The 16,569-nt window shown below is 38.3% G+C and overlaps 1 protein-coding gene across 2 annotated transcripts in view; it reads right to left on the reverse strand.

Annotated features, from left to right (window-relative positions):
• Positions 1–13,764, reverse strand: part of RAD21 (RAD21 cohesin complex component) — a 29,530-nt gene extending 15,766 nt beyond the window's left edge. The window contains exons 1-3 of one of the 2 annotated variants that reach the window (XM_025871025.2): positions 13,558–13,764; positions 6,243–6,417; positions 1,217–1,346 (exon numbers count right to left, since the gene is read on the reverse strand). In XM_025871025.2, the coding sequence (XP_025726810.1) occupies positions 1,217–1,346; positions 6,243–6,386 (274 nt within the window). In that variant the 5' untranslated portion in view covers positions 6,387–6,417; positions 13,558–13,764. Of the gene's footprint in view, positions 1–1,216; positions 1,347–6,242; positions 6,418–13,141; positions 13,286–13,557 lie in introns of those variants that run through there. The other variant, XM_025871026.2, reaches the window with a different exon arrangement.
• Between the last annotated feature and the right edge of the window lie 2,805 nt (positions 13,765–16,569).

The following is a 16,569-nucleotide window of genomic DNA, read 5'->3' on the forward strand; positions in this document are numbered from 1 at the left end:
ATGTATGAGTCACATCATGTGGTATTTGCCTTTCTCTGACTTATTTCACTTAGCACAGGCTAGCTAACACTCTAGCTCCATCCATGTCACTGCAAATGGCAAGATTTCATTTTTTGATGGCTGAATACTACTTCATTGTGTGCATACACACACACACACACACCCCCCATCTTCTTTATCCATTCATCAATGTACATTTGGGCTCTTTCCATAATTTGGCTATTATAGACAATGCTGCTATAAACACTGGGGTGCATGTACCCCTTTGAATTAATGTTTTTGTATCCTTTGGGTAAATTCCTAGTAGTGCAATTGCTGGATCATAAGGCAGTTATATTTTTAATTTTTTGAGGAAGCTCCATGCTGTTCTCCAGAGTGGCTGCACCAGTTTGCATTCCCACCAACAGTGTAAGAGGGTTCCCCTTTCTCCACATCCTCGCCAACATCTGCTGTTTCCTGTGTTGTTAATTTTAGCCACTCTGACAGGTGTGAAGTGATATCTCATTGTAGTTTTGATTTGTTTCCCTGTTGAGTGATACTGACCACCTTTTCATGTGTCTGTTAGCCATCTGTATAAGCAAGCTTTAAATAAAATCTTAGATCTCAAAAATTTCACTGTTCATATATTAAAATAAAGAACTAAAATATAACTTCAGCAGAAACTACTGTATAAGGCATCTATACACTGATTATTTTAATTACAATAAAGTACCATCAGTGCTCTAAAAAATTATGAAGTGATACATGAACTCAGATAAATACTGTAGTTATTATCTACGGAAATTTGGTTCCTAGAGCCCAGCTTTAGAATCAATCATTACCTAAAACAACAAAAAACTATAGAGAACATTTAATAGGAGTCTCAAAAGTGAATTTTAAGAATATGCTAAATTATTCAGAAAAATTAAATTCCTAAGATTTCCTTTTCTAAGCTACACATTTTAAAAAAATCATGTAACAGCTTTCAACATTTCAACTCTCAGTTCTACAAAAGCTGATAAAAAGGGGTTAAAAAAAAAGGAGTGACTGTCATAATTCCAAATGTGTAACAGACGTGGGTTTCTCCCCTTGAACCATGCCTCTCCAAACCTTGCCCTATTTTTGAAGGGTTCCTTGTACTACAATTAAAATGAACGGATCTAGAATATATGTTTTGCAGTTTTTCACACTACATAAAACTCCAAGGTTTAAAAGAAAAAAAGAAAGTCAACAATACCTGGCCGAAAAGCCATCTTTATCTTAATGAATGCTTCATTACAGTCTGCAAGCAGGTATTTGGCTTTTCTATGATAGATTCGAACTACTCCCAGTAAGAGATGTCCTGATGTTCGGAGTGCCATCTTCACCTAAGAGTAAAACATTAATATTAACTTTAATTTATAAAGTTAATTTTTTGGTTTTAGAGGTAATCATACTTCAAAAGCTTGTATTCTGTGCAATTATAGGCAGCTTTTTATCTCTATATACTCTTGATCATTTATCTGAAGTTTCCTTATAATCACTTATATTTATGCCTTTACTTGTAAATCCTGAGTATCCACAAAGAATAGACTGATAGTAATTCATCAGTTAACACAGATATGAAAGTAGCTATGAAGCAGGTAGTAAGGCACTCCATAGGTTGCTGTCATAAGGACATTAAGGAATATGGAGCACTTTTGGTTGCTAATCCAGAGCTGTTGGTCCTTGCTGGCTAACTGAACTCTGATTTGTTTGGGAAGTGAATGTCCCCATCCTTGAAGAACTGACTCATTCTTTACTAATGCTTCGTGAGTGGGCACAAAACCCAATTCAACCAACAAGAAAGAAGAGTGAAGTAGGTTAGTTTCTGAGAAAGATTTTCCCAATAAAAGGAGAACGCCTGCCTCTTTCTTCTCCCGTGTTGTGAGCAGGTGGGGTTTGGATCTGCTTATAGTCACAAGGCCATAAGTGTAAGGACAAGAAACCAACATAAGACTGGTGAGTCCTGGAGCCCCTGGGTGGCTCAGTCAGTTGGGCATCTAACTCTTGGTTTCGGCTCAGGTCATGATCTCAGGGTCGTGGGACTGAGCCCTGCATAGGGCTCCATGCTCAGTGCGGAGTCCGCTTGAGACTCTCTCTCCCTCTTCCTCTGCCCCACCCCCCTCTAAAAATAAATCAATCTTTAAAAAAAAAAATTGGTGAGTCCTTAGATGAATGACATCATTGAACTGCTCAACTAATCCTCAATCTTCCTGTTTCTAAACTCCTAGTTAAGTAAGACTGTTAACTTCCTTATTGTTTAGGCCATTTTTCACTCAGTTTTATCAGTAGACTGGAAGGCAAACTAATGATAAATGGTAGTGGTAACCCATCTTTTTTTAACAAGAAAATATACTCCTCCTGTTTTTTTCAAGGGAGATCTCAATCAACATTTATGTGGGATCCACTGTGTGGGACAAGATGCAGTAGTTGGGAAAAGAAAGAAAAACCCAATCTAAATAGAATGATTCAAAATTCCTCTGGCTATAATATGGAAAATTTTTTGAGAACAAGACAACAGAATTCAAACTTTCCCAGACTATTTTCCAAATCAGATCATAAAAGTCCTCATATTCTAAAGTAGAGAATAAAGTTGTTAATCATTTACTTAAGTTATGATTGATACATTAACATTACTTATAAGATGAAACACTGTATTTTTAAGTTGTATGTGTACTGTCTACAGCAGCCTAGGATTCTATTTGTAATGACTCTTAGGCTCTACATTTACGGCAAATTCACATGACTTACAGCATAAATTATGAAATTTACTGCTATATAAATTCTGAGGTATCTAAAATTATAAATTTGTGGGCGCCTAGGTGGCTCAGTTGGTTGAGCGACTGCATTCGGCTCAGGTCATGATCCTGGAGTCCCAGGATTGAGTCCTGCGTTGGGCTCCCTGCTAGGCAGGGAGTCTGCTTCTCCCTCTGACCCTCCCCCCTCTCACGTGCTCTCTCTCTCTCTCTCATTCTCTCAAATAAATAAAATCTTTTAAAAAATAAAATTATAAATTTGTGATCAAATCTAGCATTTATCATATGAAAAATCCTTGATATGAAAATACCCAATTAAAACATTGCAACTAACGGAAAAAAAGAGAATCTACTTTTATGATGTGGTCTTAGAAAATTTAAAATACTGACTGCACCTTAAGGAAGGAGGAAGGGTTTAAAACCCTTCGCACGCCATTATCTTGTAAAGGATTAGCAACTTTGAAAACAGGTGGTTGGGCAAAACCTTTCTTTGTATATTAGTGTGGTTCAGAGTTTAACATAGGAGTAGGTAAAATGAAGCATGCCATTTTTGTTGAGCTAGCTCATGTAGATGTAATAAGGAAAACAGGCTATATATCCAGAGAAAGCTCTGTAGAGGTTACCACTGGCTGTTCCAATGGAGGGGTGGGGGTAAGAGGGGCAGAAGGCAACACAGCTGCAACTGAGCTATACGTCTGACACTTGTTCGAAACAACTAAACCAACATTCACCCATAACAAGAACTGCACACCAAGAGCAAACATTAGAAATTTTCAGGTCAGTTCACTCTGGAAATATCTTTATATTCTACCAAAATAAAACAAGATCAAATAACCCACTTAGAAATGGTTTTTAAAATAAGTTATTCTTTCTCCTGCACACAGTCCAGTTTTTTACATTATTCCTGAACCATGTGCCTTGCTTTGTGGCTATTCGTACATACCTTCTTATTATCAGACTGTCTTGTACTCTTCCGTAGCCTCCCTAACAAGGTACAAAGTACTCTGCACATACTATGAAAAAATTTGTTATCCTTTTAAGCCAAATCACCCTCAATATTTGTTTATAGGTCTTAAAGATTAGTCACACATATTAATTTCAAGAAAGCAGCTCAACTTCTTTCTCCATTCACTTACCTCAGAAGCATACCTATAAAAAGTAGAAAACATCATATTTTCATACAATCTGACCAGCAGTGCAAACTGGTACTATCTCCCCATGGAGCAAACTATGAATCCATATTCAGAAATCTTTAAGTGTATCACCTGGCCCATCAATTATATTCCTAAACATCAACATTAAGGAAAAACTTACAGATGTGAACAAAAGATCACTGAACATGAAAGCTTCTCTATGCAATACTGGTTTTGATATATATATATTTTAAAGATTTTATTTATTTGAGAGAGAGAAAGAATGAGAGATGGAAAGCACGAGAAGGAAAGAGGTTCAGAGGGAGAAGCAGACTCCCTGCTGAGCAGGAAGCCCGATGTGGGACTCGATCCCGGGACTCCAGGATCATGACCTGAGCCGAAGGCAGTCGCTTAACCAACTGAGCCATCCAGGCGCCCCTGGTTTTGATATATTCTAACTTCACATAAAAATTAAGTCAAAAAAGAGATGTGAACAAAATATTTTGCAAGCAATTTTTATTCATTGGTTATTTTTTAAAAAGAGGAAAATAAACCTGTAGTCCTACTACCTAGAGAAATCTTTGTTTATTTTAATACACTGTACAGGGCCAGAGGAATTAAAATTCAAGAAATTAGGAAAAAATATAATTATTCAAAAAGAGACTGGTAAAATAAATCATGTACAATCAAAACAATGAATTACAGGTTCATAATCCTTTAGCTTAAATCCTAGGGGCCAAATGTGTTTTGGAATTCAGAGCTTAAGAGATAACTGCATTATCCTTAAGATAGATCTTTATGATATATATTAAGATATCTTTATGATATATATTAAGACATTCCCAGCAACTATTTAGAGCAGTTTCTAAAAATCATTCACCTTAGTGTTTCTATAGTGAATATATGACTACACAAGTGACCTCACTTCAATTTCTGTCAAGTCTGTTCCCGTTTTTTTGTATTTGAATTCTGTGGATAAGAGACCATGACACTGTATAATGCAACATTAAAAATGATGATAAAGCTATGAACAGAGCTTTTCCTGAATGCAGACTGCTTATAAAACATATAATGCAGTTGTATACACATATGATAAGGAGAAAAATTATGTGTAAAAAACATACACACGTTTTAGAAGGCATACCAAAATACTAAAGGTTCTCTAGGTGGTAGGACTAGAGATCACCTATTTCCCTGTTTGTAAAGTTTTTATTTTAATACTGTCTTAGAAAGAACATGATAGAAATATCCTTAATAGCAATAAATTCCACCAACTGTAACTCTAAAACCAGCCAAATTTGGCATAGACAAGATGGAAATTTTATAACTTAGCTCTAATCACAAATACAAACTTTCACTTTTTCACCTAAAACATATCCTGTCCCACACGACTTTTCTGAACAAGTCTCTTCTAGATCCCAGCTTTATTCCTTTGAGATCCCCTTACTCTTTCAGCAATAAAGGATTACTCTTTTTAACACCCTATGGCAGCCAGCAGCATCCAAGCTGCCAATTCTAAAGAGTAGTTCCCAATGCTGGTCCAGAAAGCTGTAATCTAGGACAATGGGTGCATGTATGTGTTAATACAAAGTCCAGGAAAGGACCTTTAAAACACATCAAATATATATATAAATATATATACATATATTACTTCCAGTTACACTATTTATGAAATTCAAGGCTGAAAACCACTTGCTTCAGAACAGTTTCAGAGGATGTCAATAAAAGCTCTTTTAGGCATAGAGCAGTAAACAAGGCAGAGAAGGTAAGGACTTTCATGAGGATTCCATTCTAGTGGGAGACAGATAGTAATTAAATATTCAGGAGAAGAGCACAGCAACTATCAAAGTTTTGAGACAGGGAGAAAGCTGGATATCTTCAAGAAACAGCAAAAAGCTGGGTATTTTCAAGAAATAGCAAATAGGCCTGTGGAGGTAAGGAGGAACAAGCGTTATGGATGCTATTTTCTAGGTGGATAAGATAATTAGATCTGATCCCTACAACCTTTTCCAATTAATGGATCCTTCTTTTGAATATTTTGTAAATTCCCAAATTAGAAACACTTACATACAATTTTAAGTACAAAAACATTTAGGAAGACAAAATATAAAATATTTGGGTACTGCTTGACCTCATACTTATCTACCATGAAAACTGGCAAATGAAAGTATCTGTGCACTTATAGAATTTTTAAAGGGAACAGCATATCAAACTGGAACTATGGATAATCTGCAAATTTTTCTTTGCCTCCAGTATACACAGATGTCAACCTAAAAAGCTGTTTCACAGAATTCTATTTTACATATCAATAAACAATCAATAAAGTGAATAAAAATATCAACATCAAACATACCTTTGGTGAGATGATACTCTCTACACTGCTCTCTAAATTACACTCAAACACATGGGCTTTGGTTAGCTTCTTATCCCAATGGGCCGCTAGCCAAATTTTGGCCAGAGGCCCTCTCTTACTGAGGACAAAGTGTGCGTAGAACATTGTTCCGGCTGATTATGAAACAGGAGGAAACCTGAAAGGGAAAAAAAAGGTAATATAAATACCATATGAAAACAAGGATTTATCAAGACATATAAAAAAATCTGAAAATAAAAGTTTCCAATTCTTTTAAATATGAGAACTATGAAAGGTTTAAGTACAATACACCTTAAAAAAACAACCACCTATCGCTTAGTTTTGAGAGGACAAGAAAAAGACCTCAAAATATTAAGAGCTGAAGGGAAAAGGGACAAAAGAGCCAAATCACTTTCATACTCCAAATAAAAGTGCCAGGGTTTTGTTTTGTTTTTTAGTAAAAATTGTCACCAGAAAACTCTTGTTCATTTTGAAATTCCGACGAGTGTTCATTCCATTCCTATCCTGATTACTGACTGTGGAGTCTGACTCTGGCCAAATGCTAGATAATATGTTCTTCATGGCAAGAAAACTATGTCAAAGAAGGAAAACACTCAGGCACAGATATTAATTAATGTGTAAATTGCCATTTTTCACAACCCCATTAACAATTGATACTCAGCTAGATGCTTTATACCATAACTGCTATCTCATGACAAGCACTATAATAATAAGCATTTCATATTGTACCAGATAAAGATAAGCAGGTGGGTTGGCCCCATTTTCCAGGTGAGTAGTTTAGAAAAGCTGAGGATTAAAAAGTATTACATATATAGCTTTCCAAACTCAGGAACTTGAAAAGCACTTGTCCATAATTTAAATACTATATTCAGGACAATGACACAGTGTAACGTTTATCTTATGACTGAAACAGCCTTAGTAGAAATACAAGCGTTATTCACATTTTATTTTTCTTTCAGCAAGCTATGAATAAATACATAAGAAAAAAAAAGGCAGCTTAAAAACTCCAGCTTGCAGAGTACATTAACTGTGCATGTTTCCTATATTTCCTGTGTTGTTAGTTCCCTTATATTATTTATTTTCCTTCTTTCACAGATTAAAAAAAATCTATTTTGCCAGATGAATTTTTTTCTAAAATGCCCAGGACTAGAAGATATGTCATGTTTTTACAGAAATAAACTCAAGCACACCCGCAGCACATGAAAAGTACTTAAACATTTTTAAAACATTTTTGATCCTGAAATAATTATAGATTCACAGGAGTCCCAGAAATAGTACAGAGAGGTCCCACTTACCCTTTAACCAGTCTCCCCCAATGGTGACACCTTACATACAGTATCAAAACCAGGACAGTGACACTGGTACAATGTGTATGTATGTATGTATAATTCTATGCCATTTTATCGCATGTGCAGATCTGCATAACCACCACTGTGAGGGAATAAAATGCAAAACTAATTCATCAACACAAAGCTCTCCCTCTCCTATCCCTTTAAATGTCACACCCATTCTTTCCTCTCTACCATTCTTAAGCCCCAGCAACCACCACTCTAGTTCTTCATCTCTAATTTTGTCATTTTGAGAATGTTATATAAATGGAATCATACAATATGTGACCTTTTAGATTCAGTCATCTAACACTCTTTGAGATCCACCAAGGTTATTGCATGTATCAATAGTATGCTCCTTTTTATCACAGAGTAGCATTCCAGGAGATGGATATACCACTATTTGCTTTGTCAATCACCTACTGAAGGATATTTGGTTGTTTCCAGCTCGAGGCTGTTTCAAATAAAGCTGCTATAAATATCTGTGTATATAGACTTTTAGTGAACAGAGTTTTCATTTCTCTGGGACAAATGTCCTGACGTATGACTGCTGGGCAGCATGATAAGTGTTATGTTTAGTTTTAAAAGAAACTTCAACATTAACGCCTATCAAAATCCTAGTGACTTTTCTTTATAGCCATTCATAAGAAAATTTATATGGAAAGGCAAAGGAATGAGAATAGCTAAAACTATATTTTTTAAAAAAGAATACAGTGAGATGAATTTGTCTATCCAATTTCAAGATTTACATAGCTACAAAGTCAACATTGTTTGGCAGACAGAAAAACACACAGATCAATGAAACAGGGCAGGGAACCCAGAAATCCACATAAGTAAGTTCACCTGATTTTTCACAAAGATGAAGAAACTTGACAAAGGTGAAAGGATAGTCTTTTCAACAAATAATGCTTGGGTGATTGGACATCATCCACGGGGGGGGGGGGGGGCGAGAACCCTGATCCAAACCTCACACATTATATGAAAAGTAATTCAAAATAAATCATAGACTTAAATGTAAAAGTTTATAATTTTTAGGAAAAAAACCAGAGGGGAAAAACCTTTGGTATACATAAAGCTTGGTAAGTGTATTTATTTTTTTGAGAGAGAGAATGAGAGAGAGAGAGAGAGAGAGAGAGCGTGCGCGCGAGCTCACACAAGCAGGGGGAGCAGCAGAGGGAGAGGGAGAAGCACACTCCCCACTGAGTAGGCCCCTGGGATCATGACATGAGCCGAAGGCAGATGCTTAACTGACTGAGCCACCCAGGCGCCCAGTAAGAGCTTTTAGAAAGGACACCAAAAACATGTCCCATAAAGGGAAAAAACCCAATGAATTGACCTTTATCAAATTAAGAAATTTTGTTCTATGAAAGAGCTGAGAATGTAAAGGTACAATAGGGGAAAAAGTTTGAAAATGACACATCTGACAGGGACCTGGATCCAGAATAAAGAATTCTAAAAACTCAAGTAAAAAAATCTAATTAGAAAATGAACAAAAGAAATTTCACAGAAAAGGACATGCCAACGGCAAATAAGAACAAAAAAAGATGCTCACCATCACCAGTCATTAAGAAAATGCAAATTTAGACCCACTAGAGATCACTGCACATCTATTATAAGACCTAAAATAAAAAATAATGGCAACACCAAAGTCCAGTGAGGCTATGCAGAAGCTTCATCTCTTATACACTGCTAGTGGGAATAAAAATTCCTTTTTGAATTAGCTTAAAAAAAGAAATCCAGAGTAAATAAACTCTAATTTTCATGTTTTTACAAACAGACTGTAAATTTTAAAACGAGAATTTTGCTTACTGTACTTTGAATTAAAAATTGTGCCCATTCTTTCCAGTGATGTACAGAAAATATATATTAAACATATCACAGGCAAGAGACTTCATGCCTGTCAAAAATGTTTGAAAGGGTGGAGGTGCAAAAGTAATTCAGTTAGGTTTGCCTCCTCTCCATTTTCCATCACTTAATGGGAGAGGGTTCTGAAATTCTCATTTGCTGAACCAGATGCTCCCAGGGGATCATTAATTTACCCTAGGAAAACTGTCTCCAAAGGAAAAAAAAAAAAGTCTTCATCAATTGCCCAATGTTGGGAACTCTTTTTCTCAAACGTGAAGTTAAGAAAAGAACTAAGGAATACGAAACTAGGAAGAATTCAGATCAAACACTCTAAGGTAGAAGAATTAAATAATAACACCTCAAGTGTATCTTGTCTTGCCCAGCAGTATTTTATAGTTCAAAATATGCTTCCCAGAATCAAAGAACCTATGTTGCAAAGCAGTGCTTTTAAGCCTAAATGTTTGTTAGCATGAAAATTAAGCTGCATCTACAGCACTATAAAGTCTACAGGATTTTGTAGAAATTCAGTATGGCAGTGTGTGTTCTTAGAAATACCATCACTGTCATACACAAGAAGTCCCAAGTTTCACTGCAGAAGATAGCTGTGTTCCAATAAAAATCTCCTTAATATTTAGCTCTTAGAATATTGCCTGCTGCATGTCAACTACTAAATACGTGCTTAATGAATAAGGAAATGAGATACACCAAGTGATCTCATAATTGACACACGTAAAAAATTCTGGAGATTTTAGAAATTAAAACTACTGGCGCTTTTCAACAGGTGTCAGTAGCTCATGGCCAGGACTTAAGCTCCTAGTCAAGAGTACCATGCCTAAAATATCCCAGCTATGTGGAGGCAGAGATTCCTAAATAGATGTTTTCTTGGCATGGTATGGGGGTAACTAGAGCAGAGTGGTGCTAAAATTATTCTGGGAAACAATTAGCAAGAGGAAATCACCCTAATAACTAAAGAAAGCCTGAAGCACAGTGGTGGATCAACTACTGGCTTATATCTAAATAAGAAGAAAGTGTAATCATTGCTTTTAAACAATCTTTCTCCTTAGTATTACTGTACTTAACCAATCTTAAAAAATTGATTAATCTCTGTAGATTTTGAATTTCTGTAGATCTATGTTAATCCTTTGCAAAAGATCTTAGCATAAAGCCTGCATTTGGTCCCAGAGCATAGCTTAGCAATTTCATGATTTCTCATTTTTTTTTCTAAAGCAGCAAACTTTTTCAATATATCCTAAAAAGTAATTTCATGTTTTCACAATATGAATTATGATATTTCATTCATCTGTTAGAAAACAGGGCAGGACAATGGCTGTACAAATTGGTATGACCTTCTCAAGGGCAATTTGCCAACATCTTATGAAAATCTCAAACATTCGTACTTTTAAACCAGAAACTGCACTTACAGTAATAATGCCAAAGATATACATGGAGATGTAAAATATTAGTAACAACAAAAAAATCTTTAAAAAATTTCACTAAGATCTAAGAATTTTGTGTGTCCCTCTTCATGACAGTACTGGCCCATTTTACAGACTGGAAAACAGAGAAAAGAAGAGGACAATGTGCCAAAGGTCACTAGCATTTAAGGCAAGTGGAAACTTGAATTTCAGAACCCACACCTCTAACTGCAACACTGTGTTGCCCTACCAGCATGACTTTTAACGGCAAAATATTAGAAATGACTTAGCATCTTTTAACAAATACACCCATATAAGAGAATTCCATGAGGCCTTAAACAATGATATACATACATGTATTTAAAAAAAAGGAGGGCTCTCTCTATATAACATATATTTAATGCACTTGCATAAAATATCTGTGGTGTACAAATGAAACTGATGACACTGGTTACCCTTTGGAAAGTGGGTCTGCTGGGAAAGTGAGACCAACCTTTTTGTACTGTTTAACTTGGAACATACACAAATATCACGTACTCAAAGTAAATACTATTATATTGGAAGTCAAGACACAATCCTCCTTTGCCATTAACAGGCAAGTTAAGCTGCTTACTCTGTGTGGTTCATTTTCATAAACACCTGGAAGATTGAAATTCAGGGATTTACTAACCTTGGAAAACATCTATACCTAACTCATGGAAGAATGTATCTCTTGGGGGTTGGGGAGTTTCTCAGGAACAGAAGCTATTTCCAACCCTGCACACTAGAGTTCCCCACCCTTTTGGTACTAACATTCTTTGAACGAGAGATTTACAATCAGAAGGTCCTAGATTCAAATTCTTCTCCCTCTTTAGTTGTTTAGTAAGGGTTAAAAGTTACTTAACATTTGAGTCTTAGCTTTCACATCCATAAAACGAGGATATTTACCAAACAGGATTATGAGAATGAAATAGAACAGCAAACCAACACAATCCCACTGCAGATGTAAATAAACAGTAATTCTGAAGAAAATCTCACAGCAGAGCATATACAGGTCAGCATGATTATGCTTAACAATCTGACATCACATTTAAACAAATAACACAAAACCTGTATTTCTCAAAAATCAGAAATTCCCCTTCTGCACAAAACTGTAAAAGATAAAATTTCTCAGAATATGTGTTCCAATAAATAGAAATTCATCAGGAAAGAAATAATCAACTTTAAGAATACTTTAAACATATGCCACTCTAAGTGGAAAACTTAATTCTAGAGCGTACTGTGTTCTTTATAAACAACAAAAAAAGTAAATTAGGTTACCCTCTACCGATGTTAAGTCTAACTTTGTATAAAAAGCACTATGTCCATCAGTTATGCACTGCTGTCACCTCAACCATTTACGAACTGTTAAATAATTTAATCACTGGATATGGTATACATCCTCATCAGTGTCTTTTGAAAAATAATTATGAGATGCCTCCAACATTAAAAAAAGGACATTTAATGACTCTACAACTTAGGAAAGCTTCTCCAGCCCGTCTCCAAAATTCTGCCGACTCACACAGGTCACTGGCATTTGCATTCATTTTATGAAAATAAGAGTTTTTTTCTGGATTTCAGTGATGATTCTAAACAGCGTTATAAGAGCAAATATTAACTTTCGCTTGCAAAGAGAGCCGATAAACACAAGCCTTTACCAGAAAGCCTTAAAAACACAAGCGCGTTTGTGAACGCTTAAGACGGCCTAACAAATCATAGGGTGGGCAGACAAACCCTCCAGCGTTTCCTTCTTTCAAATTTGAAGAAGGCCGCTAGGTCTGGCAGCACAAGTAGACAGTGTCACCCCACTCTATCACAGCAGATCAATCGCAAAGCCTTTCCCGGCGAGCAAATAGACGTCAAGCATTTGTCAGAAACACACACCTTCCCAAAGCGTCTCTACATCAGTATCAAAACACTCAATATCCCTAATCATTAGAAAAGTCGAGGCGGGGGGGGGGGGGAACCAATTATGCTAATTTCCTAAAAATCAGAAGCAACTTCCCTTGGTCGGGTTTTCTGTTGGTCTGTCCAGTATGTAATATTCCCAACGTAAAATTTTTCCTTTAAAAAAGGGGAGGGGAAGCAGCAGCAGTCCCTGGAGAGGGGCCCGCCGCAGTGATGCCGTCGCACAGCGCCCGCAAGGGCAAGGCCCGCACGTCTCCGACCCCCGCACCCAAGCTCTGCGAACGGTTGCTGTCCCTTCGAGCTGCCATCGCGGGCGCCGACCCGCCGCCGCCTCCCGCCCCGCGTCTTCCTAGACAGCCATTTTTACCGGAGTAGGCGGCCCAGTCCCCAGAGCGGGCTCGTTCAAACCTCCGCCTCTCCCTCCGCGGCCCAGGGTTTCCTCTACCTCCTCCGGGAGATGCGGCTCCCGAGGGACTGGCGGAGTAACGGCTTTTTCGGCCTTGGAACGGACCAGAACCATTTGTTACCGAACAAGCGATAACGCGGGCCCAGACTGCGCGGGTCCTGGCCGAGGGCGGGCCCGGGGGAAGAGGCCTGGGCGGGCGGCGCTGCCGTTCCGGAGCTTGGAGGGTGGCAGCGCGGCCACCATCCCGGGGCGCGGCGAGCGCTCTTCTCCCTCGCTTCCCCCGCCCCCCCCAGAGTCCGGTTCCTAGACTGCAAGACGGCAGGGAAGGGGTAGGCGGAGGGAGCCCGAGGATAAGAGGGGCTGGCCGAGTATCTTACCTTGCTCTCCGCCGGGAGCTGGGCGGGCTGGGTGGCCTGGGGAGGGGAAAAGGGTCGGGGGAGGGGGCGGGGAAAGGGGGGGAGCCCCTGTGAGGTGTAGCTTCGGAGCAGCTCCCGCCGCAGCCACAGCCACCGCCTCCTTTCCGATTCACTCAAACAAACAAGATGGCTGCCGTTACGCCGCGGCTCTTCCTGCCGCCCAAATCCTCGGTTCAAATCGGCAGGATGTTTACGGTCAAAATGGTACCTATGCGCCTGCGCAACCAGCCTAAGCCCTAGAAGGAGCGACGCAGGCGCATTGACCATTTCCTTTTAGTTGGACCCCGCCCTCTGGTTGTGCAGCCCCGAACTGAGCAAGCGCGAAGGTGATTCTCTTGGCAGAGGGTCTTCAAGCGCTGCGGACCAGGCCGACAGTGCACGCGCAGCGCTTGCCAGTGGCGTGAATATCTGGGTTTACCTTTAGTCTTACGCTTGTTTTAGAGGGAATACCTGTTGTTGTGCAGTTTTATTTGCCACGACAAAAAAAATTCATTTAAAACCCTTAAACAAGCTCCATAAAATCTAGGGGTTCATTGAGTCAACCTATATTTATACATGGTCTTCTCCGAACCACTTATTGTGATAGCTAGGGTCTGGGGCATAATGATGAATACGAAAGAGATAGAACCTGCCTTCATGAAGCTTTCGGTATAGCTAGGGAGGAATTTTTAGAAATACTTGTACCACAAAAAATGCCAAATGTACAAGGAGACCCAAAAGTGGGCAAGTTTGGAGTGGAAGAGAAGGACTTCCTTGAAGAATTGATGTGGAGCTGGAATGTGGGCTTGAATTCCCAAGAAGAGAGAACAGGATGTGCAAAAGTCCCATGGCAGTAGAGAACAAGATAGGGGTAGAGGGGGAAAAAAGTCATGTGTCTGGACACTAATGGAGGCTTCTTCATTTTTTAGAAAGACTATCCAGGCGTATTGAAGAGGACTAGAGTAAATGCCCCGGTGTAATTTGTGTTCTTTTGTGGGTTTTTTTTTTTTTTTTTAAAGGAAATAAAACCAGTAGGGATTGGTAACCAATTCCTTATAAGGTTGTGGTAGAGGGAGTTGCAAAGATGCGATAGCTAGCCATCTTTGCAGTTCTGGCTTGGGACTTACTTGCAAGGATTAGATGGACTGGACTGGGGAGCCATACAATGAGACAGAGCAGATGGAGGAGGGTTATATGAAGTTAGTTTTGTTTTCTTTTGTTCGTTGTGTATCCCACCATCAAGTCTTCTTTCTCTCAGTGGCTTCCTTAACTGGTCTCTCTACTCCCACTCTAGTCTTCCTTCAATTAATCACTTTCCTGCAATGCAGTCTAAAGAACCTTTGCAAATCACTCCCCTCCCTCTCTAAAAACTTTTCCATAGCTTTCTGAAGGCTATTACCCAGAATACTTGATGTAGCCCCTGCCTCCTGCTCTAGCTTCCTCTGCTGCCTGCTCCCCGGCTTTCTCACAGTGCTCCAGTCACTCCACTTTTTAAAATCATCAGGTACACTATGAGCACTTCTCCTCAAGATTTTTGCACTGGCTGTTCCCTGTGCTTAAAACAGTCTTGCATTTTCATACCCTCCCCTTGGTCTAATTCTTAATCTTTAACATCTTAGTTCCACAGTCACTTCCTCAAGAGAGTCTTCCCTGATCCTCTGTATTATTTAGGGTAATGCTATTACTATAAAATAGATCCCCTCCCTGCCCCAAATTTCAGGGCTTTACAAGATGGCCCTACCAATTACTGCCTGTATGGGGATAATAATTTTCATGATTTTTGAAAGAATTAAATGAGATCATATATACAAAGCACACAACATAATGCTTGGAACTGAGTAATTACTCAGTAAATTGTGGCTATTATTCTTGTTCCTTCTACTTTCTGAGCAATGAAATAGCAAGCAAGGTAGGGCAAATATTTATCAGATATCCAACTTTTAAGAACATTAAAAATACCTGGATATTCTAAATGTCCCTCTTAACTATACTTGCTCTATGACCAATCTGAAAATTTATCTCCCTCTCCCCCCCCCTTTTCTTTCTCACTCTCTCCCTCTTTCTCTCTCCCCCCCTTCCTCCCTTCCTCTTCCCCCTCCCTCTCTCCCTCCAGTACTGAATTCCCAAGGTACTATCACTTCTTTTCTCTGGAACTATTTTTATTCTTATCCATTAGATCTCTACCCAAGCCCACCTTCCCTTTCATGGATTTTATATAGTTTCTTCACATACAGCCCTAGTCCCCTAAATCTGCTGGATTTGATTTCTTTTGAACAAGGTGTATGTTCTGTTCTGGCTCAAAGTCCCATCCTATCAACATATTCATTCATCTCCTTGTACTAAAATGTCAAGTTAACTTTTCTTGTTACGGAAGTTAGCTGCAGTCAACATCTCCTTTACCTGGAAATACTTATTTGATGAATCTGCATATGTTAATTTTAATAATTGTGAATTTGTTTGGCTGAAACCATGACAGGACTGATTTAAATTATAACTTTAATCTTCCTTTAGTTGAAAATGGTTGGCTTTTCTTTTCTGATTACTTAGTTGATGACTTGTCTGATTTGGGACAATCACTATCTGAAGAACTGGCTGCTGCCACCATCCTGAGTATGTTTATGAAAGCAGCTGTGTTCTTTCTGTCTTATTTCACAATGACATGCACACGCCCATGCATACACACACAACTGAGACTTAATGTGGAATAAAAAACTTGTTACAGAAAAAGACGACCAACTGATAGTAGCAGAGTTATTTAAGACTTACACACAATTTTGTAGACTTGTTCCTCGAATTGCCAAATTTTAAAAAACATAATTATATGTTATTTATATATATACATGTATGTATATATATATTAAGTAGGACGCATATATACATATATAGGTATATATATATATTAAGTAGGACACATTGCATTAGGAGAGAAATAAGGCAGATGGACAGATTTTCAGGAGTATTTCAATGTTAAGTAATGGGTGAGTATTGAACATT

Source organism: Callorhinus ursinus, unplaced genomic scaffold, assembly GCF_003265705.2.
Source record: "Callorhinus ursinus isolate GAN/ISIS: 27379988/994484 unplaced genomic scaffold, GSC_fseal_2.0 scaffold5, whole genome shotgun sequence".
Lineage (NCBI taxonomy): Eukaryota > Metazoa > Chordata > Mammalia > Carnivora > Otariidae > Callorhinus > Callorhinus ursinus.